This window comes from Nicotiana tomentosiformis, chromosome 4, assembly GCF_000390325.3.
Source record: "Nicotiana tomentosiformis chromosome 4, ASM39032v3, whole genome shotgun sequence".
NCBI lineage: Eukaryota > Viridiplantae > Streptophyta > Magnoliopsida > Solanales > Solanaceae > Nicotiana > Nicotiana tomentosiformis.
In genome coordinates, this window is record NC_090815.1 from 26,117,179 (window position 1) to 26,132,336 (window position 15,158).

The window sequence follows — 15,158 nt, forward strand, 5'->3', positions numbered from 1 at the left end:
GATAAGAGTAGGAACCTCTGGTGCGAGTCTTCTTTATTAAACAAGAGAAATAATCCAACAGTTACAAATGAATCTGATGCCGCTAACTCGACTTAGAATACTCCAAATCAGCGACAGAGACCGCGAACATCCGACGGAACCAACGAACCTGCGACCTCATATAGGAACTCGACTACCAGATTTTTCAAAAAAAAAAAAAAATCGGATCTCTCAACAAAATCGCATTTTTGTTGCTCAGCCTCGAATTTATTTCAAACTTTGAGAACGACCTTGGAGGACCTTTGTTCTATGGTATTAATAGTGAGAAAATCAGTGGAATCCTCTGTTCTAAAGTGTTATTTCTCACTGCCTATTCATCCCCTCTCTTTATTTTTCCGTCTCTGTTTCCCCCCCTCCCCCTTCTCTCTATTTTCAGATCTATTTTTTGTGTGTTGGGTGAGTGAAAAATATATAGGTCTAGGTATAGGAATTAATTGGTGGCCAAGAAAAAGAGTGTGTATGGGCATGTGCATTTTTTGAGAGAGCATGTAAGTTTGTTAAAAAAGATAAGGAAGAATCTTGCCACATGAAAATGACTCATTGACTCTTGCTTTAATCAATATATTTTTTTTTAAGAGTGTAAAATAAAAATACTAGCTAAATATTTTAAAATCAAGAACATATAATTTTTGTGATTTTTAATTTTCTTAAATAAAACCTACTAAAAATAAAGTTAAGGTTAAAATATGTAGATTAAACTTAAAATTATTTACATACTAAAAAGTGTTGAAAAATCACAAGTATGGTAAAAAATTAGGTGCTCACAGCATACTTGCAGGCTTTCTTAGTGGAAGTTGAGCCTAGTACTTTTCATCAGGCTTCAATTGATAGAAGATGGGTTGCTGCTATGCAACAGAAAATCAAAGCCCTTGAAGACAATCATACTTGGGAAATTATGGACTTACCAGCTAGGAAGTAGGCCATTGGGTCAAAATGGGTATACAAAATTAAATACAAGGCTAATTGAGAGGTAGAGAGATACAAGACAAGGCTAGTTGCCAAGGGGTACAATCAAAAGGAAGGGCCGGACTACCATAACACATTTTCCCATGTAGTAAAAATGGTCACAGTGAGGACTATTATAAACATAGCTGTTGCAAAGGGATGACATTTATACCAAATGAATGTTAGCAATGTCTTCTTACAGTGAGGACCTCTATGAGGAGGTTTATATACAGTTGTCTCAGGGATTTCATAAGCAGGGGGTGTTAAAAGTGTGCAGGCTTATGAAATCTCTCTATGGCCTTAAACATGCATCCATACAATGGAAACTAAAGCTCACTGATGCATTTGTTCATAGTGGCGATAAACAAAGTGCATTTGATCATTCCATATTCACAAAGCAACAAGGAAAAGAGATGGTCAACATACTAGTGTATGTGGATGATTTACTTATTACTGGAAGTTGTCCCAATCTAGTCAATGATGCTAAGACAATATTGCATACCAAGTTCATGGTAAAGTACTTAGGTTAGTTAAGATATTTCCTTGGAATTGAGATCTCACGGTCCAAGAAAGGGATCTTACTCAACCAAAGGAAGAATGCTCTAGAATTGATCTTAGAGGTAGGCTTAAGTGGTGCAAAACCAGTTGAAACTCCTATAGAGTTGAATAAAAAATTGACATCAGTGGAGTATGATAGACAGGTGATTCAGAGTTAAGGGACAATTCAGCATTTCAAAGGTTGATAGAGAGGTTATATATCTAACTATCACCACACTTGACATAAGTTTTGCAGTCCAAACTTTGAGTCAGTTTATGCAAAAAATCCAAACAATCACACATGGAGGCAGCCTTGAGAGTGGTGAGATATATAAAAAGGGCACCAGGTTTGGGTTATTGATGGAAGTAGAAGCCATTGATCATTAAGTGCATACTGTGATTCTGATTAGGCACCATGCCTCAATACAAGGAGATCTGTGACATATTAAGTTGTGAAGTTAGGTAATTCTTTGATATCTTGGAAGTCAAAGAAGCAACCAACAATGAGCATGAGCTCAGCAGAAGCTGAGTACATAAGTATGGTTGTTGTAACTGTATTGATTGCATGGCCGACTGGAATACTAGAAGATTTGGGGATAACTATGTCTAAACATGTTTCTTTGTTTTGTGATAATAAGGCAACAACACAAATAGCTAGGAATCCAATATTTCACGAGAAAATAAAGCATATCGAGATAGACTATCATTTTGTGAGAGAAAAGATCAAGACATGGCTTATATATCCATATTATGTTTCCTCTTCATTGCAGTTAGTAGACCTTCTAACAAAATGATTGACTGCTGCACAACATAACTTCTTAGTATCCAAGCTTGTCGTGTTAATCTTCCACCCTTCAGCTTGAGGGGAGTATTGAGGAGTAGAGGAGTAGAGTTAGTTATAACGAGAGGAGTATTTTAGACAATGTACACATGCACATGTGAGAGACACGTGAGTGTTAGTTATGTTATTAAATACTGTTACTCACTATAACAGTGCATTATAAAAAAATGAAAAATCATTTTTTGCTTCTTCCTCTCTACTCTCTGTATCTTCTAGATCCTTCAAGCTAGGGTTTCAATTGTTCATGCAATATAGATTCTATCACTCATGGTAAATGTCACAACCCAAATTGGAGGGTCGCGACGGACACCCGTTGTCTTACTCAACCGAGTACCAACGTAACGTATCTTTCTTATCATACCATCATGGGTGAATGGGCCAAAAAGGCCGCATGAGATAACCAGAACAAAACATAAGGGAATACTCGACACAGGACGACCCAACATGATATACAAACTTATATATGTGACATATGGGCCTATGACGCAGACATCATCATTTGTACACTGAAAACATAGGCCGACAAGGCCATACAAGTATCCATATGCATGACATTTATCTACAAGACTCTAAGAGTATATAAACGTCATAAATATCGGGACATGGCCTCACCATGCCAATCATTACATGTCCAAAGTATACTGACCAAATAAGCAACTCTGAAGCAAGTGGAGTGCAGCAACATCTTCCGTTGAGTTGATAGCCTACTAGGAGGATTGTCATCCTGTCTATCGGGACCTGCGGGTATGAAATGCAACGTCCCCAGGAAAAAGGGACGTCAGTACAAATAAAGTACTGAGTATGTAAGGCAGGAAAGCATATATTATGAATAATAATGCAAAGAGAGATAGAGAAGATACAACCTATAATATCTGAGTGCATGTGAGGGCTACTAATATGAAATGCATGATACATATATATGCACATAAACTTTTAAAAACATACGCCTCTGTGGGCATCATCATCGTCATATTGTATCGGTCGTAATAGGCTCGGTAAAAACATACCCGACCATCATAAGGCTCGGTAAAATCATACCCGACCACGTGTAGCTCGGTAAAATCCAACTGATCAGTGGTTGAACAATAGGTGTCGTACCCGACCGACTATAGCGCGGCTCGGTAGAGTAAAATAGATACATATATAATGCATGTTGGACTCATAGAATCACGTTCTAAATCTTTCGAAGTGACATAAGGTCGTTGCACCTTCGATTAACGTTATGGGCATCCATACCATCAATATGAACCTCAATAGGATTCAAGGATCATACATACATGCATAGAATAACTTTATAAGGAAAGAACAACATTAACAACCTTAGTTGCTCGAAGTAGATCCGTTATGAAATAGTGTATCGTTTATGTCCATTTCACTTTAAATTATGCAAAAAGAAAGAAGGAAGTGCCTTAACATACCTTTGCAAATCTTCTCTCCAATCGTCAACCAAGCTCAATATGATCTTCTTACATCTACAATGAGTAAACAGATTTCGTCATCATCGTATAAGCATTGTAACTCTCATATGTCAAAACAACCAATATTCTGCAAGAAAACGGACAACACCTCCCTGTTTGTACTATATCCCATAAGTTATTAAAAGTCACCAAACCGCTCAAACAACAACCAGTAGCTATATGGAACACAACCAGTGCAATAACACGTCGAGCTGCAAGCTCGGTTCATGTCTAATAGCATTATATTTTGAACTATTTCCCTCTTATTTATATTCAAGAAAATGGTGATAATGACAACACAATATACTCAGATTATTTTGTATATTTTCCATCCATAAAATGCTGCAAGATACCTCCCAAACAGTCCAACAATCAACAGTATTACTAACAAGCCTTTCGATCGATATCTCATAAGTTCTAGCTTCAACGACTTAGCCATAACTTGGATAAGCTTAAATACATGTAGAGTAAGAGATTCCTTACCTTTAAACAGATAGAACAACTCCAATTTGAGCTTAGTTCACCACGAAATATCCTTTCAATGCAGCCACAAGAACAAGGAAGCGAAACTAGAAATCAATTCGGGTTTCTCGGCACTAGAATCACTTTGGAAGACTTGAAATCACCTAGGATTGATATGAAAACTTTGGGAGAGTATTATACAGAACTTAAACCACTTTAAACAATTCCCCAGACAAGCTGGAACCACACCAGAATCAGCAACCACAAGAAGAACAAGAAACTCACTAGCGCCACGGGATTCCCGACACTTGATTTGTGTTGTTTGCCCTTGGTTTGGGTCTAGACACCTAAAAACGTTAAGTAAATTCTCTTTGTTCCAAATTGGTCTGCATTTTCCAATAAGTGTACTTAGCTGGTTTTTTGCTTTTATATGGTCCTCGTATGATGCTGCGTTTTATCGAATCCCATTCTGAGGTCCCAAGAATGAAACTTTTATTCATGGAACACTTGAATATTCTTGGCAAGGACCAGAGGTTCCTTTTAGGGCAAATATCTCGCTTTTCCTTCTACTTCTCTTTTCCTTTCTTGAATCTAATATTCACAAACGTCACAGGTAGATTTTTCCATAACTAATTTAGAATGTGGTATTCTTTAATTTTTTAAACAAAATTTAAACATAAATCACATAAATAAAAACGGCGGGATCATTTTTACAGTAGAATATTTCATAATTTACATTCAGTTGGTTTTCATTCTCCTTAATATTTTTCCTTTCCCGGCGGAAAATACCAATTTCACGACTTTACATGAAAGATCACAAACTGCTAAGTCTATGATATTCAAAAACATCATAGCTACACTTTTCCAAAAAATGATGGTGGAAATTAATGAATTGCATAAAACCCAATCAGGAACCTATAAAAATGTTAGTCCCCATATTACAACTTGGGGGAGGGGGAGATGAAAAATAACAAGAACGAGAATACCACACTAATAATTATCATGTACTCCATAATATCTTATATATATTGACCATTTGAAGTACATCCATAGAAGGTATCTGGCATACATAATATATTCTTTAAACATTACATTATTTATTTCACGTGCTAGCTAGAACTATCCAATATTGTTAATTATTCATCAACAAACACATACACATATGTGTCTGTATAAACATAATATACATCCGCATATGTATAGATCCACCGAACAGCATAGATGTTCTATTTCTTGAGAAGGTGATCCTCTATATCTTTGGTCATGTCAAGGGCACAACCCAAAAGAGCGATAGGCTCGGGTATATCTTTAGTTTTTTTGTCGTAAACTAATGTCCATGTAGTCCACTGCTGTTCACAGGATGTGATAATAGTGAAGGAATTGTACAACTCTAACAGATCTCCTTCAATTACTTTCCAAGTGATTGATTTCTTCTGAGGATCAATGGCTTCGATCACTTCCTTAACCGTCGTATCTTTTCCGCCTATAAACATTAAAATACCAAAATACAAGAGATGTTACTATTAGTTCAGCTGTCTAATTCCTCATAAAAGATATAAAACATTCACAAAACAATATCTTCATCTTATTTCCTTAGTTTTTCCTTGTTTTTGCATTTTCATATCTCCAAAAATTGTTTGAAGCTCATGAAGATTGGACTGTGTCTGTTTCTTTTTCCTAAATAGAATATATTTAAAATATAAGAACATTTGATATTGTGTGGAAAATATGGAAATAAGTAGGGAAAGCAGTAAATATGATTATACTCTTTTTGGTATCGTTGAAGTAAATTCCCATAAAATGATTTTATTAAAAAATTCTAAAAAATAATTTGTGTATTTGGCTGGCAAGTGAAAGATATATTAGGGAAAGCATATATTAAAGACTAACAATAATTTTTGCAAATTGGAGAGTGTTTTACTGAAACCTTTAAGTAAAAAATGGACTGTACTCTGGTGCACAAGGCATCTTGAGTTCACGCAGGATTCGAAAAAGACTGCATCCTAAGGTGTGTGAATGAAAACCTTTAAGTACTAACTAAAATTTTATAATAACGTCTAATTGTTAGTTGGGGAATAAGTAATCTGAACTTCAAAGTTAAGGTATGACTGACGTAATTTCCTATGAAAGATGTTTGATGCAAGTAAGTCATATATATATAGGGATAAAGGGAAAATAGGTATTACCGTTGTTATATTTCCAACTAACTATTGAGCCAATCTTTATTATTCCACCTTTAAGAATCTCAAAATGTTTGACCTTACTAGGGCTTATAGTGCATAGTTGATGAGGATTATTTTGATAAAGGTCATGAAACAAGTGTCCTCCACACTCCACCTCTACTGAAGCAGTCAACTTGCCTTTCAGACCCATAGTTTCTCCTTCGTATGACAAAAATGTTGTGAAGAGAAAGTGGTGAGAAAATGTTCATATGTTGTAGTCCTTATATAGATTTAATTAGCTATGTTTAGAAAGTAGAGAACCTTATCCACAACGCACATTTTTTACTTTACTACTACTTGTATTTATCGAATCCCATTCTGAGGTCCCAAAGAATGAAATATTCATTCATGAAATTCTAAATATTCTTAGTGAAAGCTCTTCCTAAGGGCTAATACATTTTTCCTTTCCTTTTTGAAATAACCAATTTAATGATTTTACATGAAAGGCAACATTACTGCGGCGAAGTCTCTCATATTACCAAAAATCATAGGTAGACTTTCAAAAACTGGTGATGAAAATAGATTTCACAACATCATCAAACTTATATACAGTGACATTGTAATTTTATGTATATTATCAGATAACCTTTACTTGCGTAGCAGATAACATGTCTTGCATATAGATTCAATTTTTTATGAAGGATTACCTATAGATGTTTTTTAGAGGACCAGTGTAACGACCCGACCAGTCGTTTTAAGTATTTGCACTTCGCTCGGTAGTTTGAGGGCACGAGTATTTGTGTGTGAATCGCCGGTTTTGGTTTTCAGGTTGTGCGGAATCTATTTGGAAGAATAAACTTCATGATTGAAGCTTTAAGTTTGAAGACTTGACCAAGTTGGACTTTTTAGCATTTGACCTCGGATTAGAGTTTTGATGGTTCAGTTAGGTCCATATGGTGATTTCAGACTTGGGCGTATGTCCGAATTTGCAATTGGATATTTCTAGAAGAATTCGGCACTAATTGGCAAAAATTAAAATTCGAAGGTTTGAAAAAATTCATTAAGTTTGATTTGAGGTGCGATTCATTGTTTTGATGTTGTTATGCGTGATATGAGGCCTCGAGTAGGTCTGTGTTATTTTATGGGACTTGTTGGTATGTTCGGACAGGGTCCCGATGAGCTCGGGTGAGTTTCAGATAAGTTTGGGTTGTGTTGCACTCGATCGTTTTTATATTCCAACGTCGTTATTTCAAGCATAAATGGTACCACATTAAGCAAATGAGCTCTAATATTTCTGTTTTTATTGAAGCATTAGATCTGTATCGTAATTACGGAGTAATAGCAAAAATAATCGTCGAATTTGGACATCGTATGAGGACTTTATGGTCATTTTACTAAGAATTGGGTTGCAATATTTTTCAGATTAATTACGCAATTGCCACTGGCTTCGTATTTAAAAATCTAGATTATTTCCAAATATTGAAACCAACATATCTCCCTCATTATAAGGTCAAATGGAGTGATTCAAAAGCGTAACGTAACTGAAATTTCACAAGAAATCCATTAAAGGCATCAAAAGTGTAACGTGACTAGATCGGGATTGTTTGGCACATGAAACGAGGCAGAACAACTACGCAAAAATATTTAATATTGAGGGTTTGTTCATTTGGTCATATTTTAAGTTGGGGAGCTCGGATATGGGTAATGTTTGAGGCGATTTCACCATATAAATTGTGGTAAGTGTTTTCTACCCGGTTTTGGTTATATTTCGTGAATCTATCTTCATTTTTGGTAATTGGATTGTGAATTTTAAAGAGAAAATTGGAGGTTTTTGTCCAAAGTTTCATAGAGTAAATTTTTGAGTTTTGAACATCGATTCGGAATCGGATTTGGGTAAAACTAGTATGGTTGGACTTGTAATTGAATGTGTTGTCGGATTTTGTGAGTTTTGTCAAGTTCCGAGGCACGAGCCCGGGTTTGACTTTTTGGTCGATTTTGGGATTTTGATTAAAGATTTAACCTTTATCGATTAGGTTTGTTTTCTTTGGCATTATTTGATGTATTTGAGTTGCTTTTGGCTAGTTTCGAGTCGTTCGAAGGTCGGTAGGCGCATGATGGCATCTTTGGAGCATCATTTGGCTTGCTCGGTATTGGATTTGGCTTGTTCGAGGTAAGCAACACTTCTAAACTTGGTGCTGAGGGTATGAACCCTGAATATACGTGTTATGTGTTTGGTGTAAAGGTGACGCACATGCTAGGTGACGGGCATGTGGGCGTGCACCATGTGAATTGTAACTCTGTTATTTCTGTGGTACTGTGTAGTTACCTGATCTTATCTGTAACCATGAAATCTGTACATACTAGAGCTATTGAGCGGTGATCCATGTTAGAAATCATGTCTAGGCTACATGCTTATTCTGTTGGGACCCACGAAGGTCATTTCTACTATTGAGTTATTTGCTTACATCGCAATTACATACTCAGTCGTACGCATTTATATGCACATAATATCTCAGTCTCTGTTACCATTTATTGATAATCATATCATTTTTTTGGGCTGATTTTTTTATGACATTGTGTGCCCGAGAGACTGGAGAGATTGATAACTGAGCGAGGCTGAGGGCCTGATTGTGAGGATGTTGATGGGATTGGGCTGCACCGCAGCAAGTACTATTGATTTATGATGGGAGCGGCTTGCACGCCGCGGCATATGTTATTGATTATGCCATAATTGGTTTATTATAGCGCTTGGGCTGAAGGAGCCCCTCCGGAGTCTGTACACATCCCCAGTGAGCGCATGTACCTACTGAGTGCGAGTGCGAGTGCGGAGTACGGAGTGCGAGTGCTGAGTGACTAGGAGGATTGAGTGACTGTGAGGATTGAGTGACTATGATGATATGAGCGATTGGGAGGACTAAGTGCATTGATTCACCGAGAGTATGCATATGGTTAATTTCATCACTATATTGTATTACAGTTGGCATGCATACATTGACATGTAGGCATAGAGATGTACTTTCCTCATGCCTTTTGATAATGAAATATCTTACCTGTTGTTGGACGTTTTTGGAAAAAATCACAGTTTTCAAACTTACATTTTTGGTGTTTTCGGTGAAAGATTTGGAATTTACTGTTATACTTGAAAAGCTTGCCTACTCTCAGTAATTGTGAACGAGTTGAGCATCATATCTTTGAGTTATTTCTTGTACCATCTTATTTATATTGATGTGAACTGTTGCTAGTTATTGGAGTTGGACTCTGATCCTTGTCCCAAATCGTCACTACTTTCAAGCTAAGGTTAGGTTTGTTACTTATTGAGTACATGTGGTCGGTTGTACTCATACTACACTTCTGCACCTTGCGTGCAGATATTAAATGTTGATGTTGTTGTGTATGGCGGAAGCTAGATTTGAAGATGCACCTGCGTTCCGGTTACAGTTGCCTCTTGTCCTTGGTAGGTTTAAAATTTTAATCTGTTCATGTATATTTCAAACATATGATGTATTTACTTCATACCAACTTTGTAAACTCTAAATCTTAGAACCTCATGATTTGTACTATCAGTCCTTGGGAATTCTTTGTATAATAATTCAGTTGTTTTATCATTTCTCCTCTTAATTAATCTCATCAAAATGGATAGCTGTTAATTGGCTTACCTAGCGGGTTGGGTTAGGTGCAATCACGGCTAGTCAAATTTTGAGTCGTGACAACCAGATAGTATAAAAGTTTCTTTACACTTTCGATGTATTATAAGTTATTAATTCTTTAGGTGTTTACAACTTAATCTCATAAATTAATTACTTCATAATGAACCTCTGTATATCTTAGTCCCCATATAACTACCGGGGGAACCCCAAAAAGATGGTTGAGAAAAAGAACGTCAATAGCACACTGATAAATATATCGTCATTGTTAAAAGTAAATATCAAACTTGCAAAATACATAATATCTTAACATATATATTGACCATCAGGAATACATCCATAGGAGGAGAGTGGCATATATATAATATTTTCTTCATACACAACATTATTTATTTCACAGGCTAGTTATAATAACTAGCAGCCAATATTGCCAAATATATGGCTATGAGCCACTGAATAGCATAGATTTTCTATTACTTGAGAAGGTGACACTCGATATCTTTGGTCACACCAAGGGCTAAACCTAAGAGAACGAGAGGCTCTGGGACGTCTTCAGTTTTCTTCTCGTACACAAATGTCCATGTAGTCCATTGGTGATCATTGGATGAAATAATAGTGAAAGAATTGTACAACTCTAATAGATCTCCTCCAATCACTTTCCAAGTGATTGATTTCTTCTGATGATCGATCGCTTCAATCACTTGCTTAGCAATCTTATCTTTTCCATCTGCAATCCAAAAATACAAGAGATAATAAACGAGGAAAAACATAAATTTGATTATATTGTATTTGGTACGATTGAAACAATTTTTCATGAAAGAAGTTTTGTCCCGAAAATGTATGAAAAATATTTTTTGGTATTTGTTTTAGTGACTGAAAGAAAAATATTATGCAGACGATAAATTAATCAGTTTGGAGAGTATTTTGACAAAAGTTCATAGTACAAATGATTAATAATAACGTCTAACTGTTAATTAGTTGGAGTATGTCATATGAAGTTAAAAGTTTAGCGAGTTGCAACGAAATAGTTTCCACACATATGTGAAAGATGTTCTTTTTTCCCTTTCGATGCCAAATGATTTACTTGGACTACATATTATGGTAACTAAACGTATTTTCTTGAAAAATGACCATGTCATATCGAACACATAAATGTAAAAACATTAATTGATGCGAGTAATCATATACAGAGAAGAAGAAGAATGTGTATTACCGTCGTTATATTTCCAGATAACTACCGAACCAACCTTTACGGTTCCACCTTCATGAATCTCAAAACCGTTGAGCTTACCCGGGCATATATTGGGTAAATGATGAGTATTAGTGTGAATAATATCATGAACTAAATGACCTCCACACTTCACCTCTACTGAAGCAATCAACTTGCCTTTCACTCCCATAATTACTTTTTTCCGAGTAGCTAAAAGTTGTGAAAAGAAAGTGGAGTGAGAAAATGTTCAAAAGTTGTAGTCTATATAGATTTTAATTAGCTGTATGCAAAGCTAGTATAAAACATGATCCACGATTTTTAATTAGTGGGGACGAAGGTTAGTGTTAGTTCATTTCGTATATAATTAGGTTGTAGTAAGTTATAAGTTTATCTCTCGATTTGAATTTTTACGTACGCACGCTAACTAAACATGCTGTAGATAAATTTACAGCTTATTATATTCATTTTATAGTCAAGATTGAGGTTTACGACTAGGGGGTCCTTAATTAATTTAAGGCTCACAAAATTATGAACATTAATTTTACTGTTATAAAAGAATGAAGACAATTGAATTTCAATACTTTTATTAAAAAAAGAATTAATTTAAGTAGCTGTTCAACTAATTGCTGAAATAATAGTTATATACCCATATATAATGAGTGTATAATTTATGTAAAAACAGTAAATTTGATCTATTATTTATGTAAAAGATCCAAAAAGAAGATCATCTTTGTCAAACAAGTGAATCCGTAACGATATGTTGGTGATTTATGTCTCCTAGTACATATTTTGTATTTTGTTTTGACAAAGAAGGTTTTATCTTGTCTGCTATATAATGTTTTATCTTTTTTTTTCAATGTAATAAACATGAAAATACAAGATTTTGTTATGGGGTCGTATGCATTATATACTGTGCTAAATCTAGGCAAACAAGGTCAAATGTTTCCTGAGTAGTTGGGATTTGGAAAGTGAACTTAAAAAGTTAAAAGAAGAATTCGAGGAGTTGTTTATTGTCTTCTTTTATGAGAAAAGAAATCGCCATGTTATTTCCCTCATGCTTCCAAGCTCAAGTTTGATTCTTTTTTTCTTTTTTCAAAAAGAAACAGATGGCATTCACTACCAGAAATCCGAAAACAATTGTCCAAAAAAACCAATCAAAGTAGGTCTGTAATGGCCAATAACCGCCCAAAACGTGATCATTCACGTGTGGACGGTATTTTGAAGGTTGGAAGGGCATACCAACCAAAGTTGGTCGGAAATTACCTATCAACATTGGTCGGTATGCTGTACACGACCATCTGACAATTTAATTGACTTACCGGCCAAAAGTCATCGGAATATTATTTATTAATTTAATTTCACTGACCAAACTTTGTCGGTGTATTAAATTTATTAATTTTGCCTTTGGTCGGTATTGGAAAATATATTTTTTTATAAATAATTAAAATTTAAAAATACCGACCAACTTTGGTCGGTACTGGAAAATATATTTTTTTTATAAACAAATAAAATTTAAAAATACCAACCAAAATTGGTCGGTAAACTAGACAGGGCAGACAGCAAACCGACCAAATTTGGTCAGTAATGTTGAATTTCTAGGAATTTATTGTACATTAACCGACCAATATTGGTCGTTAATCAATTTTTTTTTATTAGTTACCGACCAAGGTTGGTCGGTTTTTGAGTTTAATTTTGGTATAAAATGTTTGTTTTGGTAGCTACACCACCTGCCAAATAAAAACAGTATACCAATACCCCAAATTCACATCTAATAACTACCAATTCACCACATACAACCCCTAATTCACCACAAATTCAACCAAATATCCAACAACAACAACAACAACAACAACAACAACAACCAAACATCCAATTAATACTTTAAAACTAACAAATTAAAGTTCTATTGAACACCACAATCCAAAACCAAGTAAAAACTAATTACAACAAGTTCAAAATTGTTCAATCTAATTCAAAACTAGTTCTATTAGTCTAGTTCAAAGTATATCAAAGTATTGGTCAAGGGGTGTTTTCTACAACATCATCACCATCTGATGAACTTTCATCTACAAAATGGTATAGAGAATGGTCTTGTGGAGGACGGGAATAATGATCATGAGGAGGACGAGAGGAACGATCATGAGAAGGACGGGAGGAACGATCACGTGGAGGTCGAGCCTCTGGCAATGACTCACGAGACCGGAGCAACGAAAAAGCTCCAGTAGAAAGGAGAGTTCTGATGTGAGCTTGCATACCAAGGAATTGAGAATCTCTAAGCCGTTCTCTTTCCTTGGCCGCTCCTAGCTCGAATGTAAGCTTTTTCTCTGTCTCCCGCATAATCGGGAGGCTCTCCCTATTGAGTTCCTCGCCCTGTGATGAAGTCCTTATTCCTTGCATTCCACACCTATAGTGATGGAATTTTTTCATAGGAAGCCCGTATACCTTCTCCCATTTTAGACCACCAACAGCCTCCAACCATATTCTTTCAGCATCCTCGTCCGAAAGTTGGGTTGGCTATTTCGATTCACCAACTGGCTGACTACGAATGAATTCCTCCACGTTACTTTGGTTGCGACCCTACATTATTTTAAATTAAAATTAGTATATAACAATTCTTACAAAAGTAAATTATAACACTTAAATAAAATTGAAAGCTTACATATGCAGTCTCTGCCCGGTCCTCGACCCACCTATCCTCATCCCCCTCTTTCTTCTTCTTTAAAATATGTGTCTCCTTGAATAGTTGATCATGGCTCATTGGACGCCCATACTTCTTTTCCTGAAAATAAATTAATTTAGTTAATAAATAGAATTGATATACTTAGAAAAGTAAAATAATTTAAGCAATTACCAATCTTCTTTTTATTGTCCCGATGTTGATAGTACCCCAAGTGTGCAAGGAGCCTCCCTTCTCGGATGAGCTAGTTTTCTTTCCTTTTTCGCTCCTCTGTAACAGATTATTGGTCTGCCATTGCCTTAACAAATCATCCCATAAATGCTGCAGACACCAGTCAGGCCACTTGTTCTTCTTTCTATAATCCGAGAAATGATCCGCCAATCTCTTACGAGATTTATGATAAAAATTTGCAGCCACTTCCTCGCTATAGCGGTCTTCCCATACACACTTGCTCTGCATTTCAAAAGTTAAATATTAGATGAAAACATCATAAATATAGATTATTAAACTGCTTAAAAGAATATTTATACCTTAAACTGATTGAAAATTTGCTCCTTAAGCGAGAATAGGAAATCAGTCCAAGTCGCATAAGGGCCATCATAAAGCTTTTTGATCGTATTGGTGATTATTTTCGTAGTCTACTTACTCGGCTTGAACCTGCAATTTAACAATAAGAATACATAAATATATTAGTAAAAATATTATAAAACACTAAATACAAAAATAACAAATAACTCTTACCTGTCACCCTCAGGGGCTATGATGATCATGCCATAACGATCATAATGCACTACCTCTAGATCATCATCCTCAGCATATGTATCAAATGCATGTGTAGACGGTGTAGGGGGCTCAGAGCTACTGTCTCGCAGGCGAAGGCCTGAAATGGATGAAGTCGATGATGAAGAAGGCTGCGATCCCTGTGACTGTGACATAGCTGGATGCGATCCATGTGGCTGTGATACTGATGGTTGTGACCCGAGTGGCTGTGATATGGATGGATATGATCCATGTGGCTGTGATATGTAGGGATGCGATCCATGTTGCTGTGAGGCAGTTGGACTGTATATCGGACGTATTGTCCTATGGCTCTGTGATGGAAGACCTAGTGTCTGGATGAAGGTGTAGGCCTCGTGATATTGTGGCAACTCAGTATAGCCGTGTGGTGGAGGATAAGACATAGG

At 35.9% G+C, this 15,158-nt stretch overlaps 1 protein-coding gene across 1 annotated transcript; it reads right to left on the bottom strand.

The window, feature by feature from the left end:
* Window positions 1–5,286: 5,286 nt before the first annotated feature.
* LOC104088955 (MLP-like protein 28) lies at window positions 5,287–11,524 on the bottom strand. Its single transcript, XM_070200590.1, has 4 exons — window positions 11,301–11,524; window positions 10,565–10,814; window positions 6,468–6,691; window positions 5,287–5,764 (listed from the first exon to the last, which is right to left on the bottom strand). The coding sequence occupies exons 1-4, from the start codon at window positions 11,485–11,487 to the stop codon at window positions 5,508–5,510; spliced, it is 918 nt and encodes a 305-aa protein (XP_070056691.1). The 5' UTR covers window positions 11,488–11,524; the 3' UTR covers window positions 5,287–5,507.
* Between the last annotated feature and the right edge of the window lie 3,634 nt (window positions 11,525–15,158).

Bases quoted from the DNA above. Each gene is read 5' to 3' on its own strand.
- LOC104088955 (XM_070200590.1), bottom strand. From the start codon at position 11,487: ATGGGAGTGAAAGGCAAGTTGATTGCTTCAGTAGAGGTGAAGTGTGGA. The intron at 6,692-10,564 runs GTAATAGAAAAT...TTCTCACCACTT, and splicing joins ATCGAGTGTCACCTTCTCAA to TCTCTTCACAACATTTTTGT. The intron at 5,765-6,467 runs GTAATACCTATT...TAATGTTTATAG, and splicing joins TAGTTGGAAATATAACAACG to GCGGAAAAGATACGACGGTT.